This window comes from Zootoca vivipara, chromosome 9 (genome assembly GCF_963506605.1).
Source record: "Zootoca vivipara chromosome 9, rZooViv1.1, whole genome shotgun sequence".
NCBI lineage: Eukaryota > Metazoa > Chordata > Lepidosauria > Squamata > Lacertidae > Zootoca > Zootoca vivipara.
This window is the reverse complement of record NC_083284.1, coordinates 73,075,515-73,092,620: the sequence shown is the minus strand read 5'-3', so window position 1 is coordinate 73,092,620 and position 17,106 is coordinate 73,075,515. Positions and strand designations below refer to the sequence as shown.

Sequence of the window (17,106 nt, the reverse complement as noted above, 5' to 3'; positions counted from 1 at the left end):
AAAAACAACAACAACAAAAGATCTATGCAGCCTTTGAGAAGCTACTTTTAAGTTTTTACTTGTTTTTAGATTTTCCCCCCCTTACCTTTTAGGCAATCTGCTGCAAGCAGGGGGTCATGGCTGCTGTCTGAATGAGCTTTTAAGTTGTGCCTTGACAGATTCACTAGGTTGAGGGAAAGACATGTACACAAAAAAAGACCCCTTTGCAACAATTGTGTCTAAAAAGTCTCACACCTTTGGGGAAGCATAGTTAGCATCTGAAGTATATAACAGCAGCACTGAAAACAGTTAAGCAGCTAAAATGGTGCCAGATTCCTATTTCTGGAACATGCACACAGATTTGTGTTTACAGATTTGTGTGTGCAAGGGAGAGAGAGAGCCAGGGGCCGGTTTGGGCTCCAAGATGCTTGTCTGCCGCTAAGCAACCCCTGTCAGCATGAATTTGCCTTTTGTAGGTTCATATTACCACATATGTATTTGCAATCCGAACAATTTCAATGCTGTTTGGAGTCTTTTATTCAGCCGTGTGCTGCAGCCTCGGGACTGCAGCGGAGGCATTTTAAATCTGCCTTATGGTGAACCCATAAAGATTATTTACTGTGCAAAAGCAACTGGAAATGGGGAGAACGGCGTGAGGATTAAAAACTCTAAACAAATTGCCGTTTTTATGTAGTAGTTTTCTTCATACAGAACGAAGGCTAGATCTTGTTCCCTGTTATAATAGCAACGCAGCATCTCTTTTCCCAAAGCACCGTTCCAGAGTCTGCGCTGTGGCAAACATGATGGACTCAGCTCTGGCTTTAAGGTCCAGGCACTTTATCCAGTGAAGCAATGCTGATGGCTAATGCACAGCGCATTAATTCTCTGTATTAGAAAGGAAACTACTGCTCACATTTTAAAAGAAATACCAGATAGCAGTGGGAAGAAAAAAAATGTGTGTGTGTGTTCATTTTTGAGACAGCAATATGCACCTCAGTGCTGGGCGTTTCCTAGAGATTAATGGGAAGCAGAAAATAATGTACTCCATAGGCTGCTAATCCCCAGGAAAGGTTCTCACGTGCTTTAGTCCACACTTAAGTATCCTATACAATAATTACCTGCTCAATCTGAACAAGCAGAAAAGCACAGGATCCGGAAGGAAGAGGAGGTCACAAAATGCCTTTTTCAAGGCTGTAAACACAGACCTCCTGTTCCATTCCTTGTTAATGGCTCCCCCCCCTTCACTGTAGTGCTTTAATGTAAGGAAGTCAGAATCAGGGTTTCCTAGAGAGAGAAAGGTTTAAATGCTGTTCGAATAAAAAACACAATTCACTTTGTTGATATGTCACAGGTTCCTATAGAAGAATCTGGCACTCAAAAGGCACCTTTTGAGCAGCAACTGTCAGTGGTCCTGTGCAAAACAACCCTTTCAAGGCTGGCAAAGTGCCACTGTATGCTGGCCGGGGGCGGGGGGAATATATCATAGAGACCCAGTTGGGAGGCGTCATGTGACCAGGTGACAGATGGCAGCCAAGAGGAGGATTAACTAGAAGCAGGGTCTCCTTTTCATTCCATGTGTGCATTTCAGACTTTCCAAGCATTGCCTCAGGAAGCACCAATGATAACATCCAAATTTAACTGTGGTTGGCTTGGAGAAAAGATTGGGAGTTGTTTTCAGGCCACTGTTGCATGTATAGATCTATCCAAAGAAGGCATGGGTTGGGAAGGATTTGTACCCACATCTTCTTGCAATTTAGCCAAAGGTATGTGAATGCCAGCATGTGTCTGACCCACAAATGTAAATATGCATTCCTCCCAAACTGCATGGGTTTGGATTCCTCCAGAATTGCAAAGTGGCTTACAGAAGAATATAAGCAGGACTTCTCAAAGTGTGGGCTGCAGACCACCAGTTGCCCATGAGCTTCATTCTGGTGGTCCACGATTGTGATTCTGCAGAGTGGTATAGCTACACGTGAGAGAAGAGCAGTGTGTGTGTGTGTGTGTGTGTGTGTGTATGAAGAGCAGCTGGCACAACTGCAGCATGTGTGGGAAGAATTGTGGTTACAGCGGCTGCTCCGTTCTTATCCTGTGGGCCACCCAGCAGGTAAGCAGAACAAACTGGAAGTAGAAGCTAGTGGCAAGATGGCGGAAGCTCCCAAGCGAGGGAAAGGAGCACTTGAAAGGAGCAGAGAGTCAAAACATGTGGAAGAAGGAAGCCGTGAGAAAGACAGGAAGAAACTAAGAGCAAGTGCATGCAAAAGAAATGCTTTGGAATATTTCCTCATTTATTTCCGATAAACCATATGACTTTTTCCTGATTGGAGGACATGCTGATTTTTGCATGGCTAAAATCCGGTTTTCTACTAACTGGAAATAACAAAATAAGCTTACTGAACGCTACATTCAAAGGTCTAGTTTGCACATTACAGTCATACCTCGGTTTAAGTACGCTTCGGTTTGAGTACTTTCAGTTTAAGTACTCCGCGGACCCGTCTGGAACGGATTATTCCACTTTCCATTACTTTCAATGGGAAAGTTTGTTTCAGGTTAAGCACGCTTCAGGTTGAGTACTCCACGGACCCATCTGGAATGGATTAATCCACTTTCCATTATTTTCAATGGGAAAGTTCACTTCAGGTTAAGTACGCTTCAGTTTAAGTACTCCGCAGACTGTCTGGAAAGGATTAATCCACTTTCCATTACTTGCAATGTGAAAGTTCGCTTCAGGTTAAGTACAGACATTCGGAACCAATTGTGTACTTAAACCGAGGTACCACTGTACATTAAACAGAGCTGAAAACAAACTGTAATGTGAATGAATTTTCACTCCACTCCTTTCTTGCTGTTGCTGCGCTGCCAGGAAGCAAATGACATCTGAACCCGCGTTTGTGGTTTTCCCCAAGCAAACCACAAGACCAGATTCAGACATCAAAACCCAGACCTGAGTCCTTGTGGTGTGGCAGGAATGAACTGTGTGGCAGCACTGTGAACCAGTACAATGTGCATTCACGTTAAACCACCCCTTGTTTCACCTATGGTTTATATGACAGTGCTGGTCCACTTGTTTATAAGTTATTTAGAGGAATAAAGAATATGATGGTTGAAATGGTTCCTACTCAGGGATATATCTCCCCAACCAAATCACAGATAAATCAGAATTGTGAAAAGTAGGAGAGGTTTGGAATAAATATTTAGAGAGACCAATTATTTACTTGCTGCATTTATATACTGCCTTGTACCAATGAATCCAAGCTCCTCCACATGCAGCTGCTGGGTGACCTTGGGCTAGTCATGCTTCTCTGAAGTCTCTCAGCCCCACTCACCTCTCAGAGTGTTTGTTGTGGGGGAGGAAGGGAAAGGAGAATGTTAGCCGCTTTGAGACTCCTTCAGGTGGTGATAAAGCGGGATATCAAATCCAAACTCCTCCTCTTCTTCTTCTTCTTCTTCTTCTTCTTCTTCTTCTTCTTCTTCTTCTTCTTCTTCTTCTTCTTCTTCTTCTTCTTCTTCTTCTTCTTCTTCTTCTTCTTCTTCTTCTTCTTCTTCTTCTCCTCCTCCTCCTCCTCCTCCTCCTCCTCCTCCTCCTCTTCCTCCTATGAAAGAGAGTCCACAACCTCCTGAAGGAGTCTGTTCCACTGTTGAACAGCTGCTACTGTCAGAAAGTTCTTCTGGCTGTTAAGTTTGAATCTCCTTTCTGGTAATGTGAAGCCACCGGCTTGTGTCCTACCATCTTGAGCAAGAGAAAACAGCTTTGCTCCATCTTCCATGTGACAGCCATTTAGATATTTGAAGCTCTCCTCTCAAACACTTGAAGGACTCTGTGGCAGCATGCGTGTGAAGGGGGCCATTTCCATAGCTGCCAAGTTTTCCCTTTTCTCGCGAGGAAGCCTATTCAGCATAAGGGAAAATCCCTGTAAAAAAGGGATAACTTGGCAGCTATGCATTTCTGTGGGTCAGGCGTTCAACACTGGGATGCGAATGCTGCACTAGAAGCAGCTCATTTCAGACTAGCACTGCTGGCGTAATGCCTGGGGTGTGACCAACACATACAACAACAGTGACTGGGCAGGCCTAGCCTTGCACATTCACAGAAGTGCTGAATGTCTGAACAGGTTTTCTGAAAAGCATCGTGTGGCAGCAATGACCATCACACCTAGCATTCACAGCAACTGACCCAAACCCACCAATCTTGCTTCTGCACAAATACGATGCCAAATAAAATCCATGACTAACTGTAGGTTTTAAATCTTGGTCTGATTCCTTTAATCGGGCACCTCCACCTCACCCTCAGGCCCCCAGTGCAGCCGTTTTGTGACTTGTGCCCTCGACATTTTCACCAAGTTCCCCAGTGTGCCCTTGTGGGCCAAGCACCGTGTGAAAACAAATGAAGCTGGCAGACAGACACACAGGACAGAGTTGCTAGAGAATGAGGAGGGAAGGGAGCTTGAAATCATAAGGAGAGTATTGCAGAGGATCCAAAAACCTACCATGGAAAACAGAAGTTGAGCTGAAAAGATCCATTGTCAATGGGCTGGGAGCAGGGCTGTCTTAAGCATATCTGGCGCCGTGGTGCGAAGATCCCTCCGGTGCCCCCTCCACCCCGTTTCCCAGCGCGGCTGTCTGGTGGGTGCAGCGCGGCACCCCCCTGGCGGCCCGGCGGCCTGCGCCACCCAGCCTTGCCATAGGGCCGGCCCTGGCTAGGAGGGCCGGAGAGAAACCGCTTAACTCCTAAGCAGGGGAAAGGATTGTTTTGTTTTCCCATGGTATTTTCATACCCTAGTTTCTCTTATGGGTAATTACAAAAATGGTTTTGAAATCTGGGTGGGCTGGGAGGGGTTGCCTAGAATTAAAAAGGTAAAGGGACCCCTGACCATTAGGTCCAGTCTTGACCAACTCTGGGGTTACGGCGCTCATCTCGTGTTATTGGCCGAGGGAGCCGGCGTACAGCTTCCAGGTCATGTGGCCAGCATGACAAAGCCACTTCTGACGAACCAGAGCAGCACACGGAAATGCTGTTTACCTTCCCGCTTAGAGTGGTACCTATTTATCTACTTGCACTTTGACGTGCTTTCGAACTGCTAGGTTGGCAGGAGCTGGGACCGAGCAACGGGAGCTTACCCCGTCGCAGGGATTCGAACTGCCGACCTTCTGATCAGCAAGCCCTAGGCTCTGTGGTTTAACCCACATCGCCACCTGCGTCCCGTTTGTCTAGAATTACGACTATAATAATTGTTTGCTTGTCATAGTCTTTTTTTTAAAGCACATTTCTTATTGGCTTAAACTTGGTCTGACGCCTTGATTTTCACCCCTTCTTATCCATTACAATGAGCTGCTTGAGGCACTAGTAAGTTGCAGAGGTCATAGGGCTGTTTAGCCAGGAAACAAAGACTTATTCTTGATGATGCAACGAGGACCACGGAAGGGGTTAATTTAGCTGGTTTGCTTGCCTCCTTTTCATGCTGCAGCCCCTGCCCTCAAACCCTTGCTTCCACCTAAGAACATCATATACAACATGATCCACCAGCAACATTTAAAAACAATTTAAAAAATCAGTTTACAGTATATAAAGTGGTAGATGGGAAGATATGAACAAATAAATAAGATTTTTAAATGCCTACTGAAACAACAAAGCTTAAGACAGGCATCCCCAAACTTCGGCCCTCCAGATGTTTTGGACTACAATTCCCATCATCCCTGACCACTGGTCCTGCTAGCAAGGGATCATGGGCGTTGTAGGCCAAAACAGCTGGCGGGCCGCAGTTTGGGGATGCCTGGCTTAAGAGATGGTGAAAACCCATTAAAGGAGTCACTGGATGGATCTCCTGGGGTGGATCCACAGGAGGGCTTTCTCTCTTGAGCTTAAGGGATGGGCAGGTTCCTACCCCATAAGTGATGTAAGTTAAAAAGACCCACTAAACTGGAGAGCAAGAACACACTGCTGTTGTCATCTCCCATAACCTGCTACCACAGTAGGTATGTCTGAGGCTTTGCCATCCACTCACCTGAGTATAACAGGCACCAGATTCTGATGATGGGGTGTTTTCCAGGACTCTGTCTCTGTTAGGGTTGCCATGCATCTGGACATTACCAGGATTTCAAAGGTGGAATTGACATCCAGGGGGGATTTCCAAAAGGCGGCGCTTTGTCCTGGATCTTAGGCAAGTCGATCGAAAAATTGTGTTGCTCCACACCTTAGGGTTTGTCTTAAAAAGCCCCAACAACTTTTAGGTTTTCCTTAAAAAAACAAAAACTCAACAATTTTAGGGTGCCCTGGTTTTTACTTTTTGAAATATGGCAACCCTAGACTCTCCATGCTGAGTTTCTCTGCACTTATTGCAAAACCATTTGGCAAGCCCATGAGGCTGGCAGGCCCTCTGGTTAGGCATTGTGTCTGTCTGCATAGGACAGTCTGCACATTGAACACTGAACACAGGTGTACCTGCTGCGGAACTGCCTGTGGACAAGAGAGACACAGAGAAAAGGCTGCAGCATTTTGGGGGAGGGTGGAGAAACCCAGTGCAAACTCACACCACAATTCCATACTATGCAATCTCACACATTTCTATCTTAATTCTGAAATTACATTTCCTACATTTCTGAAATTACATTGTGACGCTTTCTTTGCATGCTTTGTTTTACATGACATTCAGTCTGAAACAGAGTTCGAAAAAGCTTCCTGACAATTTTGAAACTATTTTGGTTGGTCCTTAAAAAGATCTGTTGGGGTTTTTAAAAAAGAAATTGCAATGGAGCAATGCAGCTGCAAAATATACATAAACAGCCCAATTCACAAAGCCTTGTTTTTCTGGCATTTTACATTGCAAAGTCATAATTATCTGTTACGTTTTTTGGATCTTTGGTAGAAAAAAAATAAGATAGTGTAGCAGCTCAAATCTTCTAGCTACAGTAGTACTAATAACAATATTACCAGAGTGGGCTCACATGATGCATCTGGCAGCCTTTTCCATAACTTGCCACAGACAGTCTTTACGCTGAACCCATTTTCATTCTGGATGCTTTTAAAAAAACTGCTTTCCTATTCAGTGAATTACCTGAAAGGCCTCGTCCGTTTTGAAAAGGTGACGGACTTATTTGTGTCCTGCGTGTAGCTTCTTTCCGTTCCCTTTGTGAGCCCCCTTGCTCTTTCCAGCTGCCCAGTCTGGTTTGCATTACAGCCAGTTAGGGCCGTATGGTACATATGTATGTCTGCTAGACATTCACTTGCAAATATCTGGGGCCCCTAAATACGACCAGCAGCACTGGCTACCGCTGCCCTAGGGGTCAATTATGGTGCTTTGTCTCACCCGCAAGCTGTCCCTTCCGCTTGCCTGTGCAGCAGGCATAAGGCACTCTGGGACTGGTAGTTCTTCACAGAATATGTCACATAGTCAATAAGGACTGCACCAGCAGTTGGTGTTTCCAGGAGACTGGAGAAGAAACTGACCATCACCCGCCCCGCCCCACCACCCCACATTTGCCTTTTGCTGCTGTCAGCCTCCTCTGGAGTAAGCCTATGGGAACCAGCTGTATGCTACCTCCCCCTCCCCTCATGTAAGCCAGGCTCCTTAGCAGTGCCAGAAACTTGGTTGTTGGTTAACTCTTGTTCTGCTACGTATTTATGCCTAGATGTTTTGTTTCGTTTTGCTGAATTTATTCCGCTGTTTGCCAAATTGTTTATTTTCATCATTTTTGAATTTACTGGCATGGCCTGTATTTTGTATATTTGTATTTCCAGTGCTCTGTTTTTGGATGTTTTTGAGTGTTTGCTGTAAGCTGCTTTGGGCAAAGCTCATTGTGGAAAAGTGACATATATGTAAACTCAGTCAAACTCAATAAATCACATAGGAAAGCACTAACCTGTCTCTCCCCCTCTGTTTTAGTTTAACTACAGAACCACCATCCCATTCTGGGGAAGGATGGGGCAGCAACTCACTGATCAAAATGTTGCATGTTCTGCTGTAACACAGCTGCAGATTGGCTCCAACATAATCTTTTGGATACAGGTGTCTAGATATAGAAGAAGATATAGAAGATGGGCTCTGCAATTTATTTATACTGCAATTTATCTCTTCTCAGTGGTAATGAGACTGCAGCCCCTGGATCTTCTGGCCCCAATAAGCACCAGGCCCTGCCTGGCTCACATGTCTGGGCTCTCCATGGAAAGAGAGTAATGAGTTGGTGTTGGGATGGGACCTCCCAAGAATTCTTGCACTGCTGTTGCTGCAGACTCCTCACCCTTGTGAGGGAAGATGAGGCTGTAGTGACTGAGCCAATACAGTACTTAATCCTTCACCCCAACAGACCACGAACTATAGAAATAATTGTTGGTTTACAGATTGCGTTTTTTGGGGAGCACAATAAACCGTGATCCCTGGCTTGGCTGTTAAGCCCATGATTAGCGGGAAGGAGACAAGCAGCCTGGAGAGATGAGTTCACATTTAGCCATGGTTTACTGAGGCATATGAACTGGGCGAGAGTGGCTTAACCTCCAAACAGAAATGTACCATAGTGTTATTACTGTATATTAAAAAATCAAGGGAATCCATGGCAAAGATCTCAAAACAAGCCACAAATAGTAACTGAAGACACGATACAGATATTGTGCGCAAAAGGTGTAAATCATTCGTAATTGCTTAGAGCAGGCATAGGCAAACTTGGCCCTCCAGATGTTTTGGGACTGCAACTTCCATCATCCCTAGTTAACAGGACCAGTGGTCAGGGATGATGGGAATTGTAGTCTCAAAGCATCTGGAGGGCCGAGTTTGCCTATGCCTGGCTTAGAGTATCCTTCCCAAATTCGGTGCCATCCAGACTACAATTCCCACCAGACCCAGCCTTGTAAGGCTATGAGGGGCATTGTATGGATAAAAAGGAAGATGGGAGGAAGGCAGTCATCTTTCTCTTTGTACAGTTCTCCAGGAAGAGGCTGCATGTTGTCATGCGCAGTCACTTCCTGGGAGTATTTTAAAATCATGTGACCATGGCGCTGCTTGAAGCAGCTTAAAATGCCTTAGGAGAAAAAGGAGTCTTTGGACCACTTTGTAAGTATAGTATGGACCCTTGATTATGGACAGTAGCCTAACAGAAGTACTCACTAGAATCAACTCTGCTGGGGGGTGGAGTCTTTCTATTGTTAATTGCTTTTGCCAAAATGAAAACAAGAAAAAACAACATGTGGATAAATTGCTTTTTAATCAAATTATGTTCAGATGCAATAATGCTTTAAGATGTTTAAGAACAGGAAACAGTTTAAATCCATCAGTTTAATAAATACAAATATACACATGTATACATCAAATGCAGTCACATGTATAATTTTACATATATTATATACACAAAAGCACAGTCCACATTCCTCCTGATAAAACTATTGTTTTGTTGGTGATGGATAAAAATACAGCATAATAGAAAATCAAAATATTGAACTTCCCCCACCTTGTTTTTCCATATGTGAAGTCAATGTTCTTTTCCTAGAAATACTATTTATGGGGAATTTTAAGATGAATTACTATTTATGCTATACATCTGTACCGGCAAAGTGCTGAGCCATAGAATAATGCTTGCATATTTATCAAATATTTGAGCCAGCTCCAGAGAAATCATAGTTAGACCTCGTTCTTAATCTGCATACAGAGTACATGGACTGCATTTTTTTCCAATCAAAAGACTTATCTAAAAACATCTGATGATTTGTTGCTTACCAGGAAAAAAATTTCCTTTCCTAAAAATGTTTTGCACTAAAGGAGTGGCTAATTTATTTCCCCCATTCACTGGTTCAAAGGAAACCTAAAGCATCTGCAGAAAATTAATGATATTTAAAACCAATTTAAACTAATATATATAATTCCAGTTTTTCAAATAGTGACATACAAGAGACGTAATATAGGGCTTTAAAGATGACTTGTACATCAAAGTGATTTTCAAATATATATATATATAAGAACATCCAATAGGAAACAGAGGGATGGTGTCAAGATACTCAGCTAGAGGGGCTCTTATTAATTTCAAACTGCAAGTGCTTTTCCTGTGCTGCACCATTTTACATCTTTACATCCTATACATGATACAGAAATATTTATAGAAGTTTTTTTTTAACCAATATATCGTTTGAACTTTTAAATCCTGAGGTAAAAAAGGAAGTATGGTTATGTATGTCTACTCTTCTCCCCACCCCACCCCCACCCCAGAACACGACAATAAGGTCAGAGAGCATCCAAACACGGTATTACATGCTGAGTATAAACTTTTTCTTTCTTTTTTTCTTTTTACAAGACGTATTAAGGGGGGGGGGGGGGAAGCCTCTGGTCAGTATTATGCCACAAATGAATACGTACAACTACAAAAAAACAAAGAAAGACCTAAAGCATTTTGGTTTTTAAATGCCTGTAGCTTGCCTTGCGGGACAGGATGTGATTAATCAGGTTCACTATTAGCAACAATAAGGTGACTTATGTTGACATTAAAAAGTTGCTTGGCGTTCAGTACTTGTCCGTTATCTTACACAGTAATGCTAAAGTTTATCCCAAACTTTGCAGCAAATGTGACCAGACATTCTTTTAGCACGACCCTGGTAAATACCATGTCCAATTTAATGTCGTTTGTGTAGTTCAGCTTTATGCAAAGGAAGATGGAAAAATATAAACTGACAAAACCGAAACCCAGGACGGGACCTGGACATTTGTAAATGTTCAATTGTCCTCATATGCCAATCAACCCATCAGGTTTCAATATTCCATTTCTTCATACCACCACTGTCCCGGATTCAGCACGTTGCTATCTTGTGGACATTTTGCAAACAAGTTAGAAGGCGTTGATACGGGTTGCCTGGCGATGCCACCACCTCAAATACAGACTGGAAGGCTCTGCGATCCAATTCTTCATCTATCTGATGTCTGTAAAAGTCTATGGCCACCAAGCAGAAGAGGTTTATGTCCACTTGCTCCGATTTTCCCATTCTGCTGATAATATGTGGAAGACTTTCAAAACAGTCAAGGACATAACCAAAAGCATCATGTAAAGCATTATGAGTTTTAACCACACCACTCCCCACTGGAAAAAGGATTCAAAAGTAAACTTTACTCTGCACATCAGCGTAAAGAAACCTAATATAGTGGCTTTCAGGAAATCTCCTATTTTGGCTCATTTCTCAACTGCTTCATACAGCAGCTTTTTTTTTTAACAGAAACATGTATGGCAAATAATAATAAATAATAAATAATAATAATAATAATAATAATAATAATAATTTATTATTTATACCCCGCCCATCTGGCCGGGTTCCCCCAGCCACTCTGGGCGGCTTCCAAAAAACAGAAATTCTAAAATACAGAAATCCATCAAACATTAAAAGCTTCCCTAAACAGGGCTGCCTTGAGATGCCTTCTAAAGGTCTGGTAATTGTTCTCTTTGACCTCTAGTAAATAAATAAATAAATCACCCAGTGGACTGTGAGGATAAAGATATCCCGCCAATAATAATAATAATAATAATAATAATAATAATAATAATAATAATATATTATTTATACTCCGCCCATCTGGCTGGGTTTCCCCAGCCACTCTGGGCGGCTTACAACAGAAAAATGAAATAAAACAATTAAACATTAAAAGCCTCCCTAAACAGGGCTGCCTTCAGATGTCTTCTAAAAATCTGGTAGCTGTTTTTCTCTTTGAAATCTGATGGGAGGGCGTTCCACAGGGCAGGCGCCACCACCGAGAAGGCCCTCTGCCTGGTTCCCTGCAACTTGGCTTCTCGCAACGAGGGAACCGTCAGAAGGCCCTCGGTACTGGACCTCAGTGTCCGGGCAGAACGATGGGGGTGGAGGCGCTCCTTCAGGTATACTGGACCGAGGCCTAAGTATTCTGTATTAAAATTCAGCAGAACTGATGGAACAGAATCAAGCCTCAGCATAAGATGGTGTTAAATGTTATTCAACATGCTGATAAAACATATCTGTTGGCTAAAATCAAGTTTGGGGAGCTTTGAAAGTGAGTCTGCACTTTCAAAAGCTTCTGTCCTCGGGCACAAGGCTTCCCAGGCACCGAGGACAGATTTGACCGTGTGGATAAGTCTGGCTGTAAGCTCCACGCTTTCAAAGGCATCCAACACTTCCTTCCCTATCCACCATTTATTGAGGCAAAGGTCAAGTGGGGAGAGGGAGTACGTGCCACAGGCCAGATGAAAGCAAGCAGCACCTTGGATCTGGTCTGGGAGCTGCTCCCCCAGACATGCCTTAAACTGTGGTGAATCACAGCTATGGCTTGTTGAAGCAAGTCACCTTTATAAGACACCATTTGAAGTTGGCTTGTTACAAAGAGACCGTAGTGAACGTTAGCCATACTTTGCCACACCCCTCGTCATGTGTGAACCACACAATCTGTGTGGAAGCAAAACCTTCTGCACTCTTCCTTGCAGCCATACCAGTGGAGAAGGTGGCGTGAAACTGAGAGAAGCTTATAGGCTATGGTAAGTCCTGCCACAATAGACCATGACCTACTGTGACATTCAAGCATCGCCACCAATTTTTTTTGGTATTGATTTTACCACTGCATCCTGCTGATAAACCCAATAAAAACCTTTTAAAAAGGCAATGGGAGCTTTTGGCATTGAGTTTTTCACCCATCAGATTCCAAATGATCACTTGCTGCTGTTCTGACAGATTCTGTGGCTGCAGAGACAAAATATTGTGGATGAGACATCACTGAATCTCTGATGGAGACCAGGTAAACTGATGGGTGTTTCATCTAGATTTTTCATTTGGGGGGCAGGGTGAATAACTTTGGTCACATCCACACTATACACTTAAAGTACATGGCTTTCCCCAAAGAATCCTGGGCACTGTAGTTTGCTAAGGGTCCTGAGAATTGTAGCTTTGTATTAAACTACAGCTCCCAGGATTCTTTGAGGGAAGCCATGTGCTTAAAATGAGCTTTGTGAACACTGCAGATCATCTTGAAGTCAAACATCAGATTCCTGCGCTGAAAGCAGTGGTTGATTTAAGTTAAGTGCAACTTCTTCTGAAATGGACAAATCAGAACATGGAGATAAAAAAAGAGAATTTATGAGCGGGAGATGAGTTCTGCAGAAATCCTTTTAACTGCTAATGGCTCACTATTCTGGAAACCAGGGCAAACCCCCACTCCCGCTGGTGTTCAGTCGATAGAGCATGAGACTCTTCATCTTAGGGTCATGGGCTCGAGTCCCATGTTGGGCAAAAAAATTCCTGCATTGCAGGGGGCTGGACTAGATGACCCTTGATGTCCCTTCCAGCTGTACAACTCAGTGATTCTTTGAAAGCTCACCCTCCCAAAGTGAATACTGCCCTATCCCAGCACCACTGGAAAATGAAAGGCTTTAAAATGAGGTCTTAAAAAAAATCTGTTTAGGATACATTGCTGAAATCCACTGGCTGGTGGAAGCACTGACAAAAAAACAAGACAGACTCCACATTGCCATGGCGACCGGTGTTCTCTGCGTGAAGTTGGAAAGTGACAGCATCACCCAGTCACGGACCATGGATGACTGGCCAGTGGTATGCAATGTCTGAAATACCTGCAAGAGTTAAAACAGATAGATCATATGCAAAAGAAAATGTTTATTAAAGATTCTCCTGCAACAAACACACAGATATACCATACCCAGTTATATATAACCGCAGGGCTGGTTTTGTGTTTATGCTGTTAATCCTGTTATTCAATTCAATGTCACTTTTCAGATTCATAATCCATAAATTATAAAACAAACTACGTAAGGAACATGTACTGTACATTAATTAGCAGACAGAATACTAGCACAAAACAGACTTAAAGCTAACAAATCTAGAAGGCTCGGGAAAATAAAAAGCCTTTACAAGCTTCACAACTATTTGGGTTGTGTATGCTTAAAAAATCTGCTTGCTTTCTTCTTCTTTTGCTAGTCACGGAGATGAACAATTCAGATGCACAGCTTTGGGAAGCCATGTCAGCAATGTGGCCTCACTCCCTGCTGACAACCCAAACCCTGATTAAGTGTGTGTGTGGGGGGGGGGGGGGAACGAGCAGTACGATAACTTGTTTCTTTAACCATGATTAATCTTTCTAATGCTGTATTAAAAGCAATATAAACCTATTTTTTTCCTAAGCAGTGCCACATCATATGTCATGTACTCTTGCAGTAAATAAATAATTTGTTTCAGTATTCTCATCATCATCATCAACTGTATTACACTAGCCAAAGGCCATGGCATCATTCACAAAGGTAACAAAAAGAAAAGCAACATAACCATAAAAACATCAGGCCCTGCAGATACAATAAACCATGATCACTTCTCCTAAAAATTATTTGTTGCATACGATAGAATAGCAAGGGGTTCTCAGGTAGAATGTGCTAGCTTAAATGTCCGAATCACCTTTGCAGTTGATGGCTATTTTATTTAGTTCTTTTCTACTGATCTTCTTAGCTGCCAACGCATATAGTGCTACTTTATAAGTTACGAAGTCATGTTTCAGTATTTCAACACTTTCCCCACAATTGACTATTTTTAAAAAAGATTTCACTAACAGCACAATCCCAACGTAAATAAATGTGTTAGGGGAGAAAGGGAAGAATGAAAGACTGCACGCCCAAATGCTGATGGATTCCAACTTCTATCAGCAGAGCGAGTGTGGCCTCTGCGGCTAATTTGCCACCCTTGCTTTAATTATTCCATTATTTTCATACATAGAAAGGATTCTGAGCTGTGGAAAAGATGCATGAATGTGCTATTATGGGTCTGAGACCCCATAGGAAACAACACGACAGATCTCAAATACCGTTTGTGTGGAGTTAGACTGCTGTTGACTCTAAAATACAATTTTGTGCCTTTCTTACATGATTTTGTTTATAAAAGTACGTATATACCGCCCTCTCATAAAATATCAGGGTGGTGTACAGCAATATAAAAACACAAAAAAATTAAAGCAGTACAGACTAAATATTAACATGATGGGCTACTCAATTTGATTTGAACATTAAATTGGAATCAGTATCAAATACATTTAAGAACTATTACTTAAATGGGGTCTTATCTGTGCCTCCCCCCCCCCCAATATAAGATTATCAAATGCTTTTTAGAAGCAGGGGAGGGTTAAGGCCTTGATCCTCAGAGACTGTCATTGCTTGCTTGCTTGCTTGCTGTGAATAATTTGCCACATACTTTGCAGACAAAAATTTTTGTTTCACCCTAGTAGTCACAGTTAGTGAGCTAGTGAAAATGTCTAAGCAAAAGGGGAAAGCGGAAAACCAACAAAGTGTTAGAAGTGAGCAAACAAAAGAGGTGAAAAAAATACAGTTTTAAAAATCTTACCTTATATACTACAGTTGCCATAAATTGTGGATATGGCTGTTGGTTAGATAGAAATTCTCCTATGACTTTATTCATTACATCTTGTGGGGGGAAAAAGTCATCAAGAAACTGAGGGAGAATCCGAGTTACGACTCTGGCTTCAAAGGGAAATCCTTTTCTAACCCTAAAAAACAAACACATGTAATAACAAGCAACTATCATATTTCTCAAATATTCAGCTTCATGTATCAAGATATATTCATCCCAGTCAGTGACCACAACATAAAGGGCTTCCCAACTCCATCCAGTGCTGATAAATTCTTTAGTGTAATCTCTTAACTGAAGAGGGGTTCATAGCACAAATTCTTTTTAATGAACCATCACAGCTATTTTGGAACTCTCAGGCTGCTAGTTTGGAGCAAATGAGCTTCTCAGTCAGCACTTTTAGCAACAGAATATGAGTTTTTAAAAGTATTCTAAAAAACAGTAGGACTTCTCTAGGTGATGTAGATCCTGGAGAATGTGGAAGGGCAGAGTGCTCTCAGGCCACTGCTGGTTCCGTTCCTTCTGGAGCTAATGATGCAAGCATTCCAGCTGCAGCATCTTCTCTTCTGCTTTCTCACAGGGCACAAAGTCATAGACAGCCTACGTGGATGTATGTCCATCACATTGTAGCCACTTGATAAACAGATGTTTGTCTTTTCAGCTGTTTTGTTTTTCAGCTGCGACTTATAGGCTCTAAAAATGGAAATATTGCACTTTCTCCAAATGTGTATTATTCTGCTGATGTAGGGGAAAGAAAGTGAGTCTGGAAAACCTACAACTACATTGTGCGATCAATTCCAATCATGGTTTAAAGGATCATAAAATACATGCTTGATTATTTCTAATAAATATATATGTGGTTGTTCCACTGTTGACACATTGAGTATTGACTTGGTGTAGTATTTTCAGCAATTAAATCAATCTTAAGAGACTTAGTTTCAGATAACAAAGGTATTAACTTGATATATATGCACATATCCAAAATCTTTGCATTGAATTTACATTAGATTCATCTTCCTGGAAATGGAATTTACTTGTATGCTTCATCATGGCATTTTGTCCCAGAAAGATGGCTAGGCTACTGGGATCAACCAAAAGGTTGCCACTTTTTCTTCTTTTCCCAAAGGAAGGCAGTGTGTGTGTGTGTGTGTGTGTGTGTGTGTGTGTGTGTGTGTGTGTGTGTGAATATTTTGGACACTTCATCTTTCAAGATAAAACCCACCTCCCCTGAAGATTCTTAAAAATCTATCCTCCTAACCTGCCATGAAAGTGTTTGTGGGGCATATCTGACATATCTTTAATCTCACCTATAAATACAAACCCTGCCAATTACATTTTCTTTAAAACAACCATTTCCTACCTGTCAAAAAGAACAGAAACTCTCTCCATAGCCACAATGACAGACTCGCTGTCTGGAGCTGCTTGATTTTGATCTGCAACTCGCCCTGGACTTATTTTCTCTTTTCCTAAAGGCAAAATACCAAGAAAACACCATTTTAACATACAGTACAAGGGAACCAGATAATTTAAATAAAGGTAATTAAAGTAATACAGGCACTAGGGTGCAAACTGAGGGGCTGGCATCCATTGGCTAAGTGCTACAAATGCCATGCAGTTGGCCCCAGCCAACTCAGGATTACCAGAGTTTGAAAACTGAATCTGGAACCACCATTCATTACATAATCAACCTCCTGCCTGACCTGACCAAATAGCCCGGAAGGGAGCCCACCATCATTGCTGAAGTGCCCTGATATTAAGACAAGTTCTCTAAGGAAGAAGAGAGC

At 42.3% G+C, this 17,106-nt stretch overlaps 1 protein-coding gene across 3 annotated transcripts in view; it reads right to left on the bottom strand.

Annotated features, from left to right (window-relative positions):
• Positions 1–9,588: 9,588 nt before the first annotated feature.
• The window catches only part of HTT (huntingtin), a 111,921-nt gene continuing 104,403 nt past the window's right edge, over positions 9,589–17,106 (bottom strand). For all 3 annotated transcript variants that reach the window (XM_060279042.1, XM_060279043.1, XM_060279044.1), the window contains 4 exons: positions 16,683–16,788; positions 15,299–15,461; positions 13,367–13,527; positions 9,589–10,952 (listed from right to left, as the gene is read on the bottom strand). In XM_060279042.1, coding sequence (XP_060135025.1) covers positions 10,739–10,952; positions 13,367–13,527; positions 15,299–15,461; positions 16,683–16,788 — 644 coding nt within the window. In that variant the 3' untranslated portion in view covers positions 9,589–10,738. The remainder of the gene's footprint in view (positions 10,953–13,366; positions 13,528–15,298; positions 15,462–16,682; positions 16,789–17,106) is intronic.